This window comes from Falco biarmicus, chromosome 4 (assembly GCF_023638135.1).
Source record: "Falco biarmicus isolate bFalBia1 chromosome 4, bFalBia1.pri, whole genome shotgun sequence".
In the NCBI taxonomy this organism is placed as follows: domain Eukaryota; kingdom Metazoa; phylum Chordata; class Aves; order Falconiformes; family Falconidae; genus Falco; species Falco biarmicus.
This window is the reverse complement of record NC_079291.1, coordinates 37,727,235-37,744,107: the sequence shown is the minus strand read 5'-3', so window position 1 is coordinate 37,744,107 and position 16,873 is coordinate 37,727,235. Positions and strand designations below refer to the sequence as shown.

At 38.9% G+C, this 16,873-nt stretch overlaps 1 protein-coding gene across 2 annotated transcripts in view; it reads left to right on the top strand.

The window, feature by feature from the left end:
* The window catches only part of CDK14 (cyclin dependent kinase 14), a 316,567-nt gene that overhangs the window by 95,845 nt on the left and 203,849 nt on the right, over positions 1 to 16,873 (top strand). For both annotated transcript variants that reach the window (XM_056337644.1, XM_056337645.1), the window contains one exon: positions 11,207 to 11,286. In XM_056337644.1, the coding sequence (XP_056193619.1) occupies positions 11,207 to 11,286 (80 nt within the window). The remainder of the gene's footprint in view (positions 1 to 11,206; positions 11,287 to 16,873) is intronic.

The following is a 16,873-nucleotide window of genomic DNA, read 5'->3' as shown; positions in this document are numbered from 1 at the left end:
GGTTTGGTTATGCATCACTCTTAAGTTCCAGACATTATACACATGTAAGCTTTTTTATTGGGGTCTGCATAATATGAGGAAATGGTACAGATTTCAGCTTGCACCTTATTACTAGGACCATTCAGTAAAATCATAGCATGTGTCTGGTGATAGTTATCCCATATGCCTGGGCTTTCAATAACACTGAATTAAGGTAACAGGGTTGCTAGATGCCCCAAAAATCAGTGGAAAAGACTGAAAGTTAAAACCAAAGCAAAGCACTTCCCTGAAGCTATTTCATTCAGTGGTGATTTGTGAATGTGTTATGAAGCATGGAGTTGTTAGAAGTATTCATGTGTTGTAGTAGAGATGACTGCAGACCTGTAAGAAATGCTTCAATGATGTTAATGGTAGTTGAATAATAAATTGAAATTATTGGGCACACTACATTCTCCATTATAAATAACAAACTCTGGATACATAGTGTGAAATATAACGATTATATGTGACTTTATTCTGCTGCTTCATGACATCTTTTGCAAGGTCTTTAAAATGTATTTTGAAGAAAGTGTGTATAACTAGAGTGTGGATAAGAATGTATATGCAGAGCGTATTTCTAATGTTATAGTAATATTCCTTCACTTGCTTAATTTTGATCGGCTTACTTTTTTCCCCCACTGAGAATTATGTAATTCCTGTATTACACTGCACCATCCAGTTTCAGCACCTCTAGTCCAGACTTCTGTTTCTTGAACTAGAGTAACAGTTGAATTACTTCTCAACATCGGGAGATTGTGCTTCAAGAACAGGGTAAACACTACAGGGTCAAACTGCTATTTCAGAAGGAGGTGTTGGTTGAGTAATGTAACCTTGTTGCCTCTTATGTTCCTATGAGAAACTGAGGAATCTCTGGCCCAGGTGGTATCCCCAAAGAAGAGTGAGCACCACTGCTATGACATACTCTCAGGGAAGATGGATGGCGGGGGCAAATGGGTGGGCCAACACTGGCTCCAGCCATTCTGTGAGAGCCTGACTTTTGTGCTGCTTTTCTGGCAGATTGGCTCAGACTGTTTCTAGCTTTATCTAAAATGATAAAGGAATACAATTTTTTTCTAGCACCTGCTGTAGCTACATAGGGTGAGGCTGTGATATGCATCACTGTGTTCTCCTGGCTACAGGCTCAGTGGGAATTAAAATGAGCAAAACAGGTCAAAAGAGGTCTGTTTGTTTTGGCGTGTGCCCAATTTGACTGCTGAAGGATTAAGCCCTCATGGCACACCACAGAATGCAGACATGACTTTTATGTGGAAAAGCTGGTAACACTTGCACAAGTGCATTTTGGTCAAAATGTTTGAGAATCCCTAATTCTCAAGTAACTTTAATGCTGGCCTTTCTCATTTCACCAAAATGTTTCTAAGATTTATCCGTAACTGTAGCTGAATATAGAGAATTTAAGATCAGATTGAGCTGTTTTGAATGACGCTTTGTACTCAGAATTATTGTGCTTAATAGTTGTCACCAGCTGCATGTGGCAAGTGGTGGGGTTTGGTTTTTTTAAATGCATTTCCTGAGATATATTACAGCTTTTAAAATTGTTTCCCCTGCTGTTCATAATGATGGAATAAAAAATTCATGATCTTAGCTTACTATTTGGAAAGACTGAAAGGTACACCTGCCTCCAAAGACACAAAATCAGCCATTCATTTCTTAATATTTAAAGTAATGCATGCAGTAGCTTCCTTTCAGGACAAGCCTGGCTTTTTACAACTTGGAGCAGTATGCGTGGTACCAAGCCCTTGCCTTCCTATCAAACCTGGTTTTTTTCTAAGTATTTGTGGTATTATCCCAGGAAAGTGAAACAAAGTGGCCTAATTCCTCTTACTAGATGATGGATTTCTCTTTTTGTAGTCAGACAGAAATGATTCTCTAGGGTGAGGAAGCAGCAGAGTGAACGGGACTGTGTTACTGAGGAAAGTGAAGCAATACGCTCTTAGGCTGGGCTTTTTTTGTTTATTGGAGAAATAGCCAAGCAGCCATTTGTTTCTGGCTGACAGTTGCATCAATAGGCAAATCTATTTGATTTCACATGTTGCACATCAGTTGTGCGTCATGAAACTGATCTTGGCATGTTCATTTTCTACTTCCATTCAGGTTAGATTCTCACCTTACTTAGTTGTATAAAATCCCAAGAGGCTGCTTACTGCATGAAATTCAGATCACTTCGAAGTGATTTCTACTTTTTTTTTTTTTTTTTAAAGTAAAATTTTTGGGAAAAGTAGGCCTAGGAATTTACCGATAACACTGTAAAAAATTGTGCAGGTTCCACTGGCTCTCTGTTTGGCTAACACCTTGAACCTTTACCATACAATAGGTGCAGAGCAATAGGTGACTTTTGAATTCATGTATCATTTCATGGCGTGGTTGAGCTGAAGTGATGTCTGTTGGTGTATTGACACATATATCTTCCTGCTGCCATTGACCTTCTTCCCCCTTGAGCTTGATTATAAATTTACCTGAATGTACAGCATTGGGATCTGGCTTGATCTGTGGCACATAAATGTTGATGCAAGTTATGAGAGTCTGGAGACAAAGCTGGTGACAGCACAAAGGAGCTGCTGCCAAGCAGAACCCCTTACAAAGCATTGTGGAGGCCTCACATCCCCACATTGGGAACTCTGCATATTGCATTTAAGGGAAAAACCTGTGCTTTTGGCAATATTATGAATTGGCATGGTTTCCATCCTCTCCTCCCACTGTGTTCAATTGCCCTTCAAGGCAAAGATTTAAAAAAGATTACCTTGGTTAAAGCTATGTGATCTGTGACTGCTGCTTGCACAGCATGCATCTGTGTTTTGAGAGGCAAGCCAATAGTATCTCCACTGGTTCTGTACTGCTGTGGTCTTGATCTGCTTCTTGCTTTTCCATGTGATTTTTAGTGTACCTTTGCTTTTTTTGGTACCTTTTACTAAGTTGCATGTGCTCGAAGTATTACAAAAATATGTAGAATTTGTAAGAGAGCCCAGTCAACGCGTTTTTTGTCTAATTTTCCTACCACAAACTTAGATAATTCCAATTTATCTTAGTGAAATGCTTGTCCTAATTGTCACGTGAAAGGGATGGGGGGGGGGGGGGGAGCGGGGGGGGAGATTCCCTCCGCCCTGGGTGTTTGATCTGTCTGTCAGCACCCCAGGAAAGCTGAGACCCTTGCGCCTGACCAGTTTGTCAGTGTCCCATTGCAGGGACCCTTCGCTGAATCGGAGGGCAATTCGACTGCCTTGTTCAGGGAAACAGGCCAACAGCATAAGGGGGACCCCTCAGCGGGTCTTCCTACTTTATTGGATTTATGTTACCCACTGCTGGCAACCGCTAGTGTCCACAAAGGATTAACACTAACAGTTTCCGGCATAACACTTCTCATTAATATAAAATTATGAAAAATTAAGGTTCATGATTCACAGTGATAGAGACTGTCTGCAAAATCAAGCTTGAAGGGATACACGACCAAACTATATACAACTCAAGTGTAATCACTAATAACAGCCAGTGTGAGTTAGTTATTGAGCGCGCATAAGACAAAGTTGTTACCCAATAGGCGTCGCTATGGGGGGAGAAGACAGGTTCAGCCCGTGGACTGACCCCAGAGGTTACGATGGAGTCTTCCCCAACTTCTCCCCTCATCTGTTCACCTCTTATACTTCATAGTATATTGCATATTCATTCATCATGCATAGGATTGGTTACAAGTTTCTCACTTGTAATGCAAATCAGTACGCGTCCTCAGAGAGCACTGCTGAAGTTCTCTGCTAACTATGTGTGCTCCTCAAGGGGGGCTATTTGAGTTGGAGGTTGTGATCTCCCACTACCACAATTATCTCTGTCCTATTTTCAGCTAATTTTCTGTTGATGTCAGTGGATTGCAACACCTTATCATCCTGTTTCCTCTCATAGCTAGAGCTTTCTTCACTTGAATGCGTAACTTAGACGATGGTGTTCTTTTCAGTGTCTGTTCTGTATTTCTCGTGCTCCCCCAAGGGTGGCCACCTTGATTAGAAGTCCCTTCATTCACAACAACTTCAGAGCGAGTCAGCCTGACCTAGCTTTGTGAACGCTGAATCAGTCTGGTAACCCGGGAGTTTAGACAACAATTTCCACTCTGCCCTGGACTTATTTCAGTCCAGGACCAGTCCATTTCCATCACATTTAGGTGGCGCTTGAGTGACTCTAGTCATACGTGTTGCTGCTAACTGCTGTCCTGTGCCCGGTGAGGTGTTACCTTGGAGGCAGGTAACTCTGGGAGGGAGGTGTGCGTTAGTGTTCCAATGAAGTTGTTTCATCCGAGGAAAGTCATTTCACCACAGCGGTCGGCTCAGCCACGGACATCTCATGGATTCTTCACGTGACAGCTGGTATGCAGCTTATCAGCTGTGTGGTGCCGTCAAGTTCCCATTCCTGGAGGGAGCACAACAAGCACGGCTGCGGTGTCTCCACTCCACTCCATCCTGGCTCCACCGTCTGTCACTCCCATCAGCATGTGCTGAGCTGGCAGGATGTGTTGCTTAGGGAACTGTGGGGATGTAGATGCCGTGCATGCCAACCATCCTGAAGGCAATAGCTGTATTTTACCCTAAAAAAGCTTTCTGTAATACTGTGCTCCTATTAGGACCCAATTTTCTCTGATTCCCCCTCAAGGTGATTTTTCCACAGCTAATAAATTCTGGTCCCTATCCCTTTTAACTATTAATATGGGAAATTGGTAGAGCATGAAGCAGAACACAGTAGAAGCTCTGAGCTCTCATTGACTGCAGTGTTGGGACAGCCCTTCAGTCACGGTACCTTTCCCATTTCTTTTGAAATATGAATTTTTTCTGTTCAAGTTGGCTCCAACATTTACCCAAAGATAAAAGCTATTTTTTCAGCTCGCCAGAGCATTTTACATTTATCTCCATCAAAGGCAGTACCTTTCACTATTCGCCTGAAAATCAATACAGAGTTCATGGTATAAAGCACAGATCTTTGAGAGAAGTTGTGCTCAGCAGGACAGGCACCATGCTCTGCACTGGCTGCTTTGTTGGTTATTCTTGGGGCAGCAGGGAATGTTTGAATAATCAGTGGGAACTACCTGTATTGTTGTTGACATGATGTATTGTAATACGTGTTATGAATTTATAGCTGCCCATCATATTTCATATATATGTTTGTGGATGGCTGCTCACAAGAAAAAGGATGACTTAAGTATTTTGGTTTTATATTTATGATGCTGAAACCTTCACTGAGGATGACTGACAGGACTAATTACCATTCTGGCTCTTTTTTTAAGTTGCAGAATTTCTTTTACTTGTTATGAAACCTCTGTGACTCTTTCATTGTCTTTTGCTTTAGGTGCAATCTGTTGCAAGTGCCACAGGCTTTGGGTGGCCTGAAGAGCTTACCATGGTTTTATCTGTTATGCTGTCGCTTTTTAGTCATTCCCGTGGCTTTACTTCACACCTGCATGAGGTCTTGAGTTCACATGCTCCCTGACATTTTTCATGTGCAGCAGTCCAGTTCACAGATAATTTCTTCATGTTTTGGCCAATTTATTTAGACTGAATACTTCAAAATTGCTCTGATTCATGTTGCCTTAGTGACCTAAACTTTCTGAACCTTTTATTTCTTGCAAATTGTGTGAGGTCAGTGTTCATCTACAAATGAAGCTCTTTTCATCTGAGGATGCCAGATGGCTGGAAAAGGATTATATATTCATGGATTATGAAAAGGCACTTTATGGTTACCTATTAGAGCTTCCCCTTTTTTTAACTTCTTCCCCTCCTCATTTCTTTTAACTGATGTGCTTAACTGAGTGTTGTAGGCATCTTTTTACCATACATATTAAAGCCATGACATGGGTTTATAAAGTGTGTACATAGATGCTTTTGAAAAAGTCTCTAGCATTGTAAATCCTTATTAAAGCAAATAACTTCAAGTTGAACTGGATGTAAAACTAATGATGACTTGATGTCAAATTAGAATGCCAAATGGTGGAAAAAATTACTAAAGGAGAGTAAGTTCTAAAATAAGTTACTAAGATTCTAACTAGAAGAGACTCATTGACCATACAGATTACTGACTGAGTGAATTTCTCAGTATTTAAAAGAAATATAGGGAGATTTTTCCTCTATAGTTGTATATATAAAGAGAACATTACACTATATATGCTGCGCTTCAACTTGCAAAGCACTTTACAGAGATGACTTAGCATTATTATCTCCTGTAACAGGGGACAAACCTGAGGAAACAAAATACATTACTTACCCAGGATTGCACAGGAAAATGTGGTAGAAAAACTAGAAGATAGTTGTATTGGATACAAGTGCTAAAAGTTATGGGGTAGTAATGTATTGGCACTAATGCATATATGCATGGTTGGAATGGTAAAGCAAATGCTGAAGTAATTTGGCAGCTAAATGCCGTTATGCACCAATATCTTTTCCACTTGGCTGTGGAATGGCATCTCTCAGGAGATCCCCTGTGACTGTTTGCAGGCAGAGTTGTAAGAGGCTACTTTACTTATAAGCGATACCACTTTATTTGTCTTCCAGTTGTCTTTATATGAAAAACATTTATACAAACACCAGTGGGGCCCAAAGAGCTGTGAGGTATGTGGAGGAGGCCCGGTGCTCTGCATTGCTCTCCCTGCTGCCAGTCCCAGGTGATTCGCTTCCAGCAGGTGTAGGTCAAGTGCAGCCCCTGTGCATAGATGAGCAGCTGGTTAGTTTGAACTGAATGATGTGGGCTGGAAGGTAGGGATGAAGGACCTGGAGGTAGACCTGCTTCTGTTCAAGTGAGAGCTATCCCATTGTTTGTATGAGACTGCCTTAGTCCTGTAAGGAATGGGATCCCTGAGTGCCAACGCTAGTTAATAATTTTAATCCTTCATCTCTCTTGGAACTCTTTTATGGAATCATAGAATCATTTAGGTTGGAAAAGACCTTTGAGATCATCAAGTCCAACTGTTAACCCAGAACTGCAAAGTCCATCACTGAACCATGTCCCTAAGCATCGCATCTACGTGGGTTTTTTTAATACCTCCAGGGATGGTGATACCACCACCTCCCTGGGCAGCCTGTTCCAATGGTTTGATCTTGTATTTTTCAGCTCTAATAAATGTCCTTAAGGAATTATCCTTAATCCACTTGGTTCTGCAAAAGCAAGGTAACTTTTATTTAGGATGGAGGTTAAAAGATGGTGGGAGTCAAAAAGAGAAATTGAGGGGCTGTGTAGTCTCTTGAGTATTTGCACCATAGGGCTTTAGTGGAACTGTAAGTAGTTGTTGTAAAGTACAAACTGAAGTCCTTTTCAGTAGGAGAAATAGAATATAAACCATGTTTACACTGAACTGTCTTTTATGATAATGACTAGAAGAAGTGTTTCCCTCAATGTGGAATTAATTACTTGTTGCTAGAATAATCAGAGGTGACTAAACCTACAGTGAATTTGCCTCTCTCAGGTTTCTTCAAAGGAAAATTCTGGCAGAGCCTGGTTTCATTAGGCTGCCGCGGTCTGTTTGGGGTTTTAGACATCTGTTTGTGACATTAATAACACTACAGAGTAGATCTAATCAGATATTCTCAGGTTTTGATCATCAAACTTTGAGTTTTACATGTAAATGAATATTTAACAATTGAAAGTTACTTCATAAAAATTAGTTTCTTGAAATGTGTATCACAAATAAGAGCATTGTCACAATACCACCTACAGATTTTTCTTTGCAGAAATGTTCCCAAGCTTAGCCATTGCTTGAGTTATGAACTCAGCCTCAACTCCAGACAGTGGTAAAATTCTGTATTAAATAAACAAATAGAAATTGGAGTGGCAGATTTTATGTTAATTGACTCTTTTAAATGTGTTTATATTTAGAACATTTATGGCATTTAAATATAACTTGAGAACTTAAGAAAATAGTGTTATTGTACTCTTTTTTTTTTCCTCTGTGTGTCGTCAGCATTATCCCAGTGAAGCCAATTAAGTCATCTTTACTTTACATGAACTTTACGTTCATCAGTATTATATATTCTTAATGATGCATTAAATAATTTCTAATCTTCTGTACTTTCTCATAAATGGTCATTTTTATAAATGTATTTATTTTGGTAATGCTGATATGTGGTGTTTTAGAAAAGGCTGAATGAGGCATTATATTAACATTTTTTGAAATATCTGGCTCATTTGTATTGTTTATACTATACAGACTTTTACTATATGTCACATAAACCAATTTGGACTTTTTTTTGCTGACATTGCATATAAAATTAGTAATTTATTAGAAGAGATTATGTAACATTAAAATGCTGCATTTCCATAAATTGTAAAACTGTCCATCAGCTGCTGGTGATGTGCCTAGAGTAAAGTAGTTTTGTGCGATGGTTAGGGAGGCTTCAGGACTTCTGTCCTTTCTCTGAAGGTTTTTAGATGAGAGAGAGGAGAGCATGAGTTAATTTAGGACGGAGGTGGGTTTGTAAGTTACAAAATAGGAATTTTATCATAGGTATTGCCCTTAATAGAAACTAATGAGACAGTTGACAGGGTGAACATAAGTGAAACCCTTGACCCAGTTAAGTGTATTGTTTTGAAAGGGTGTGAAATTGTTTACTTTGGAGAGTGAGCAAGAGAGGTGATTTAATGAATCCTAGATGTTAAAAGGGGCAGCAGCATTGCCTTTTCACTGTCTGAAAGGCTGTCTGCCTGTCTGTTTTTCTACTTGTATTTGAAAATAACGACAGTAGTGAGTATACTTTGAAAGTTGAAGACAAATGTGAAGTAATATCTGGGAGGAATCTTGCAAACCTTATTTTACCACTACTGAAGACTGCAAAGACAAGTTGTGATAGGTTGCAAGGCTATACCCTAAAGTAGCCCTTAGCTCACCTCTGCAGCATCACCTAACTGCATCCTCAGATTGCATCAGTGGCAGAATAGTTAAAGGATATGAATATACCCATCTATCTCTTTTGACTGTTGATACTTCATAATTTCTCACATTTCCAGTTTTATATGCTCCTGGTTATAGAAAATGAGCTGAAAAAATAAAAGGCTTTAATAACTGGGTAGTAAGTGAGAATAAGGAGGCTGTTTTATTCTGGAAGTTATAGATTGATATATTGGAGATAAATGATACTAAAGGGGAGCATGAAATCACAGAGAAACACTGCTTGAGCTTAGTTCGATCATTTTGATAGTATTAGGAGTTGCTATGATGTCTGTCAAGATGATGACAGATATGAATGACGAAGTGACAGTGATAACTAAATAGCACAGCCCACTTACTGTGTTAAACTGTGAATTCTTTGGAATTAGTTCTCTACTATTGCTGTTTGTGTTATGTGTTAGTCTTAATGAATCAATGGAATGTAGAACTTCAGATTAAAAAGAACATGATCTACACAGTGCTGCATGCTGTTCTCCTGTTGCTCTGGCAAGAGACTCCACATCCTTGTTTCCTTAGTACCTCCTTGATCTGCTTTGTTCCATTGTATTCTGCATTGCCTTCTCTGAACACAGCATCTGTCCTGTTCTTGATCTGCAAAATGATCTTTCTTTTCTTATTTAAATTCCTATTGTACAGTTATTTAATCTGTTGTAAAGTAATTAAGTTATCCAGGTATCTAACTTATTTAGAGGTACATAACAGGTAGGGTGGTGTATTAATGGAGGAACTGGAATTGAAAACTACAGAAATATGAACCGTATGTCTGTCATCAGCCTTTTTACTTCTGCTTTTATTATGGTTTATTCTCCTGTCTGTGCATGACACATGAAGATAGTTGGGGGAAGGCTTATCCTTTTCTGATGCCAGAAGTCCTGTTTAAATCTAAACAAAAATATATGTAAGGCAATTATAAGGAGGAATCCAGATAATTCATTAGGGTTAAGCTGATAATTATCTTTCAGCAGTGACTAGCGGCCTGAGACTTGAACTGGTGCCATTCTAAAGTATTATGGATAGTTGGAAGATGATGAATAAACCACCTTTTGATAACCAGGGTTTCTGAAGTTGCTCAGAGTCATTATGCAGTGCTGTCTATAGGGCTAATGAGATTCTGGCAGTTGCGAAACAAAAATAAATAGAAGAAGCAAGATGGTAGCCATCCTGTCACTGAAGTCATCTAACTGCAAAAATCAAAAGTCTGAGGGAGAAGGTGAATTCAGATTTGGTAGGTGTCCCTATCATCTTGCTTTAAAAAATAAATAAATCTTCTAGGGCCCAGTACAATGGGGAATTGCCTCTATGACTACAGGAGTGTGAAAGTTCCAGTGCTTCCTTGGGCTTTGTGGCTGTAAAGGCTAATTTTACTTTTATAGAAAGATTATTATTACAACTGTGTTATGTCTTTTTGGTATCTATCCTCACCATTGCTTTTCATACCTGGGGAGTAGGTTAAAGTTTCAGAGTACAAGTTTGTTCTTGAGGGTAATTAATACCAGCTTTTATCTTTCATTCAGTTTTTGTGAGGTTTAATTTGGCTAAACTGAACCAACTGGATTTTTTTGTAAGGCCTTGCATGTGATTCACGTGTGGTGAAATTTTGAATGCTAGAAGTAAAACCAGACAGTTAGATTTGAAACTAGTGACCTGTTGTAAAGTTTTGTCCCTTGGAGCAAAACCACTTTTAATCTTATAAATGAGAGCCATTATAATCTAGAACTAGCCTAGGTCGTGTAGTCAAGAATGTACTTCAGGGACTACTGCCCTAACAGGAAATGGCCAGAATGAGCTAAAAATACTTCTCATCTGAAACTTCTGTAGCTTTTTTTTTAGGGCAATAATTATGGGCGTGATGCAGTAGGAAGGTGGCAATCATTATACACTTGGATATAATGCAATGGGGCAATTGATGAAAATCATATGCCTTTTTCTTTGAACAATTTGATCAAAAAAAGGACCGATACTTTAAAACCGTATTTTATAATGTGATACTTCTTAACAAAGCTTCAGTTTAGTGCTGTAATAGAAAGGAAACAGGCTGACTCACAGAAAACAGATAATTTCTTGGATTGCATCCGAGTGTGAAAATATAAAGTTGACATTATGGAAGCTATGAAGTGTTTCTTACAGTGCTATAAATGAATCACTGGCATTGGCAGGAAGAAATTGAATGAGTACATGATGGGAAACAAGTTCTATTATGAGAAATACTGTTTCTGCTTTAACTTTTTTATTTCTCCTTCCTTTCCCCTCTTTCCCTTTCAGGGTAAATGGAAAACTGGTGGCATTGAAGGTGATTAGATTACAAGAAGAGGAAGGAACCCCATTTACCGCCATCAGGGAAGGTATGCACTCTCATTTAATGATATATGCGGACTCTTTTTGTAATTAGGTTATGCTTCTTGTTTCTGTGCCATGGTATAGTGAATAGCTTGAAAATTCAAATTATATGATTACGTTCTCAGTAGGAAGAAACTTTGGTGCTTCAAAAACAAAGCCTCTGGTGTGGGAGTTCTTGTTAAAGTATGCAACTCTGCATCTGCTTTGGCTGCTGTTGGATTTACTATACGGATGAGTACTTAAGACAATGTTTAAGGTAGGCGTGAGAAGTCACTGGAAGATGAGGGAACTGTGTAAGTCACACTTTTTGCCTGCAGGCAGCACCTAAGATGAAGGTAAATGTGATTTCTCATATAGCCACAGTATGAAGTGAAAAAAAATGTTTCTTTAGGAAGGCAATCAGAAGGTCAGGGAGGAAAAATATAAGCGTCTTAGAAGCTGTGTGTAGTTTGGGACAGCTTTTGTTTGTTTTTCCTTCCCCATGGACTCCCGACTTGCATGGCTTGGGAATGACTCTTATCTAGCCCACTTGGAGATGCCTGTTGTGCTTTCTGCTCTGCTCCTTTAGCCTTCCTTGTCAGCCTGCTGTGGTCCCTAGTGATGGTTGCTTTATCTGAGCCTGCCAGTGTCGAGCTCCTTTGCAGAAATTGCTGCATGTGCCTTCTCTGCACAGGCCTTCTCTGTTAGAAGGTACTAAAAATGAGCCTTGGTAGAGAAGTAATAAACAATTTGCCATCACACTAATTCAGACTCCTGCTGAAGTTGGTAGTGAACTAAAGAGGTGAGACTGTTGTGGCTTTTGAGGGGCCCTTTAGACCTGTGCTGACTCTCCTGGCCTATTTATGGAGGTGGGATGAGCCAGGGAGGTACCAGAACATCAGCCCTCACAGGGTCCAGAGTGTGGCCCTGTGTGGGAGGTATGCAGCTTCATGGCTGTCGCAGCCACAGTCCCAGCAGCTACAGCTCCCTTTTCCGTCGCTCCTGCCTATGTTCCCGTAGCCATCCATACGCCATATATCTGCCTGTACAATGAGCCTGTTTTAGGGTGGACTGGGCAAAAATAAATCCACTTTTCATGTGACTGACACCCTGAAGTTAGAAGCCTTTAAAGTACTGCAGATTTCCATCCCAAGGTTGTGTGCATTTTAAAAAGGGCTCTTTCACAAAGGGGAAAACTGTGGGTGGCTAATTTATGAAGGAGTTTCAGCAGTTCTTCTGTTTTGCTTTGTTTGAGTAATAATTATTGAATGATCTGACACATTTATTCATAATGATATTTATTTTATCTGTGAGCTGTCTGTCCCTGCAGCTGTGCCATTATAATGAGGTGTGCAGAGGGTTACAAGCACAGTTTTCAGTATCTGAAATGCTGCGTTCAAGGCATAACAGCCTGTGCTTCAAATGTGTTTATTGTTCTCCAGTTTTTTAGTTGGTATGGTACTGACTAAATAAGAAAATAGTAGATAGGGCTTTCTTGTGCCTTTTTAGTGATGCTTAAAAGGTTTTTTTAATGTGAGCTTGGTCTAGATGAAAGTTTATAGTGTTATAACTGTCAAATACAGTATAGTGTGTTTTCCTTCATAAATAGTTTGTTGTGTGAGCTCAGTATAAATAACTATTTGCTAGGAGCAAGAATAGAGATTTTTTACAGGTTGTTTTTTTTTTTAATTATAAAGGCACACTTGCATGAAAGTACTTTTCACATTGTTACTGGAGAAGTTTTCCTTTCAGCTGTGGCTACAGCTCTGTGCTTGGAGCCAGTTAAAATTCCGGTACTTTAGTAGAACAAAGCTCTTGTCTAGAAAAGCTTTTGAAGTTACTAATTAATATGTATTTTCTTAAGTGTACAGTGTCTCACTGATTTTGATGGAACTATATGTATCTGTTGTATTTCTGAGTAGTCATCTAGGCTGGGACTAAATCCAAAGAATATTACGCTAATGAGAGGGTTTTTTCTCAACTTCTATAGACTCTTGGTTAGGGGTCAAACTCAGTTTATAGGTTGTTTGTGGGGTTTTTTTTGGTAAATGTAAACCTGTCTCCTGGGTAATGGAACTTCATTCAGATCTGTAGGAGCTATGAGTAGAAACGGAGCCTTGTATGTTTTATGTCATGTAGAAGTCAGACATACATGATGTGTAAGATGGAGAGGGGAGAAATCTTTATCTAGTTGGGCTTTGTCTTTTCTGTTGTTTGTTTTGATTTTGTCAGAAACAAATATTAGGGCTAGAAAAGTAAGGAAGGCAGTATTACAAATGTAACTTACAGAGGGGATCTCAGTGATGCTGTGCCAGACCTACTGTATTATTTGATGGTAATGCTATGCATGGACTTCACTAGCAGGACCTGAGGAAGCTGTTGCTTTCCTATTAGCAGCTTCTACTCCATCTTGGAGATGCTGGGTTTTGTAATGCAGCCATGGTTGATCTCAGCTACATGGTGGGGGCAAGGAAAAAGAAATGCTTGTATAAGCTCAAGTTATCTGATAAGTTTAATATGGAAAAACAGTAAGAATGAGACACTGTGGTAAGCAGATTTTTTCTTGATGTCATTTGGCTGACTGAGGGCACCAGCCCTATAATTTAGACTGGGACAGTTAGAACATGAACAAATACCACTGAAGATAAGCTCAACTTCTAATTTCAGTTACCTGAGGAGTTCTGTTGCCCTAATAAAAAAAAATGCATGTATGGTATCATGAGCTGGAGGTCTGCTGGAGGGCATTTCTTTCCAAAGTCTTTCATTATGGAGAAACCGGGCAAGTTCTGACCTTGACTTACTCCTTGTTTTCTAGTTTTCCATCAATGCAAGGCAAATTCAGACAGAAGTCTAGTTAATTGTAAATTAAAACCACTGTAAGTAAATAGTTTAATATTTCTCATGGTTCCTTGGATAAAGCAGTGAGAGAAAATAGCATTCTTGCACTGTACTCATAATGGGGATGCTGTGTGGTGTTAATTAGGGGTAAGTTACAGGCTGAAATCTTGAGCAGTGGTCATGCTGAGGCAATTTTGTAGCTGTCTGTGTACAGGGAAGCATATTGTTACTGTTACGACAGCAGCAGAATGAAGCTAAAAGAAAAAACTACAAAGATAAAAGACTTAAGAGAAGTAGGAAAATGCAGGTTATAAATATGGAATATGTGACTGGAAACAAGCATTAACTTGGTTGAAACAAAAAATGAAAGGAAAAGGGAAAAAAATAATACCCGTGTAAAGCTGCATCAGAAGAGTCATAGTGTTAATGACTGGAGGAGGTTTAGCTGAAACCAATTAAAGCTTATAAAGTAATTCTGCTTTTACAGCAGATGTGGGTTTATGTTTTCTACCATTTATCAAAGTGACACAGGTTTGAATGAAAGTAGGTAAATGTGGCTTATTTATCAGTGTTGCTCAGCTCTCTGTTGAATTTCTAGAACATTTAGAAGTAGCCTGTGCTAAATGTTCTTTCAACTTGGTCTGAGTCAGTTGCACCAACTTGCTGATGCTTTCATTTAGTGGCATGCAGTTTACAGGATGTTTCACTCTGAATTTAACTCTCTTGGTCTGGGATAATCTAATTTACCTTTGAAGACCCTGAGAAAAAGACTAAAAAAAAAAAGGGGGGGGGGGGGGGGGGGGAGGGAAAAGTGCAACTGATTGGATGTATATACCTGAGTGGGTTAAACTTAGGTGATTTTCTGATCACATATGTATGAGAGGTGCAGGCCACCATATTACTATTTTATTCTAAATGTGTCTGCAGCTGTGATATGAGACAGTATGGAGTATGAAAGTCATTTATACACTGTTTTCTCACTTAAACTAAATCCAATAGAATATAACAAATTTTTTGTGTTCTGTGTTAGTTTGGTTGTGGTTTATTCTTTTACTGTAACTTTCATTATCAGCTGTTCAGAGATGTTTCAGCATCAGACTTGAAGTGTTACTGAATCTACTGCAGCCAGCAGAAAAGTTCGGTGACCTTAACTTAGCTCAGATACTTCATTCCCCTAATTTCCTGTAATAGCATACATTAATCTAGGCTAAACACTGAACTGTGTGATAGATTCTAATTCTGGAAACAGTTTGATTTACAATTTTGTAGTTACCTTGTTTGATTTCTGAATAATAATATTGCTTATATCTGCAGAACAAAGATTTTGCTGTTTGGGTATGTGTGTAGACAAGCATACCTTGGTTTTATTGCTACCTTGTTTGTGAGGCTAACTTGCTTACATTGTTCCTTTCTTGTGCAGTAAAGTTATTTCTTACCCATCCTTATAATGAAAACTGTTTTGTATTTGGTTTTAATTTTCCATCCTTGGAAATATCACTGTTCCTTTGCTCTGTTTAATTTGATTTACCATTAGTAATAAAGCTCTATTCTGGTGTTTAAGTATATGGTAGTGTTTTATTTCCCTTAGGCCTAGATGATGTTTCAAAGCATCATCCAAACCAGGCATGTTTTGTAGGTGTTTTTGTACTTTGCCATTTAAATGCCATGATTAGCCAACTTTTAGTTTATTTATCTTTTATTAATTTTTGTATTTACATCTTGTAATTAATATGTATTTGTACCTATTTGTGTTTCACATTTAAAAGTGTTCAGGTCACAGACTGTCTTTACATCTTTGGTTTGACAGTTACTCAGATAATAGTTTTCCACCTACTCAAATGTCAAAGGCTGTTACCTTAATGCTGCCAATGGATAGCAGTGTGCAAAACCAGCACATAAATGCTTTGCAGACAGTCAACTCTCTTGCATTATAAAATTACAAAGAATGCAGGATTTGCTTAATGAATTTCATTAACTTAAAATTTTAAAACTGCTGTTCAGCATGCATACTGAATAAATTTGTAATGTGACTTGTGGGAGAAAATTTAGTGCATTTGAATGCCAGTTTAGAGCAGGGAGGAGAGATGCTCGATTCTGGGCCACAAAACGTCTTCAAAGTTTCAGGTCTAGAAGAGAAACAACAAATGAAAACCCTAAAGGGTCTTTAAGAAAGAAATGCTAGTTCACCCTTATGCCTGAGACTGGACAGACTTTCTGAGGTTGGGAGGTTTTTTGAGGCTTCGCTTTCAGAAGTTGTTGGGCTGGAGGGGACAAATCCTCACAAAACTTTTATTTGTGGAAAATTGGAGTAACTGCTAAGAAAAACATACAGGGAAGATCAGTTTGCCAAGAGAGAGCCGTTACCTAAGTGAATGCGTAATTTATTGCATGGTGTTCCTAATGGGTGCACAATGGAAAATACCGCCTCATAGTAACAGTACTGCAAGTGATGTAAAGCAGCTGTGCTTCTGTATTATCCCAGAGAAATAGCAGTCTGTACTCACACCATCTAAGGGAGGACTATAGAAAGTTGCATTTTTACTCAGTAGATATAATTCTTGTGACCTCATATTGAATATTACCTGAGTTATTGCACATGCTTCCCGTCTCAGTGATTTCTGACTGATAAATAGCATAATGATCTTTACAACTTTCAAGTCAACAAATGACCTCATTGCACTAGTTCGATGACTCACGGTGATAAGCCTCCTATTCATTGTGTTAGAGTAGGTCTGGAAGGTTGTATGCTGTAGGTCAAGGGCACAGTGAAACAAG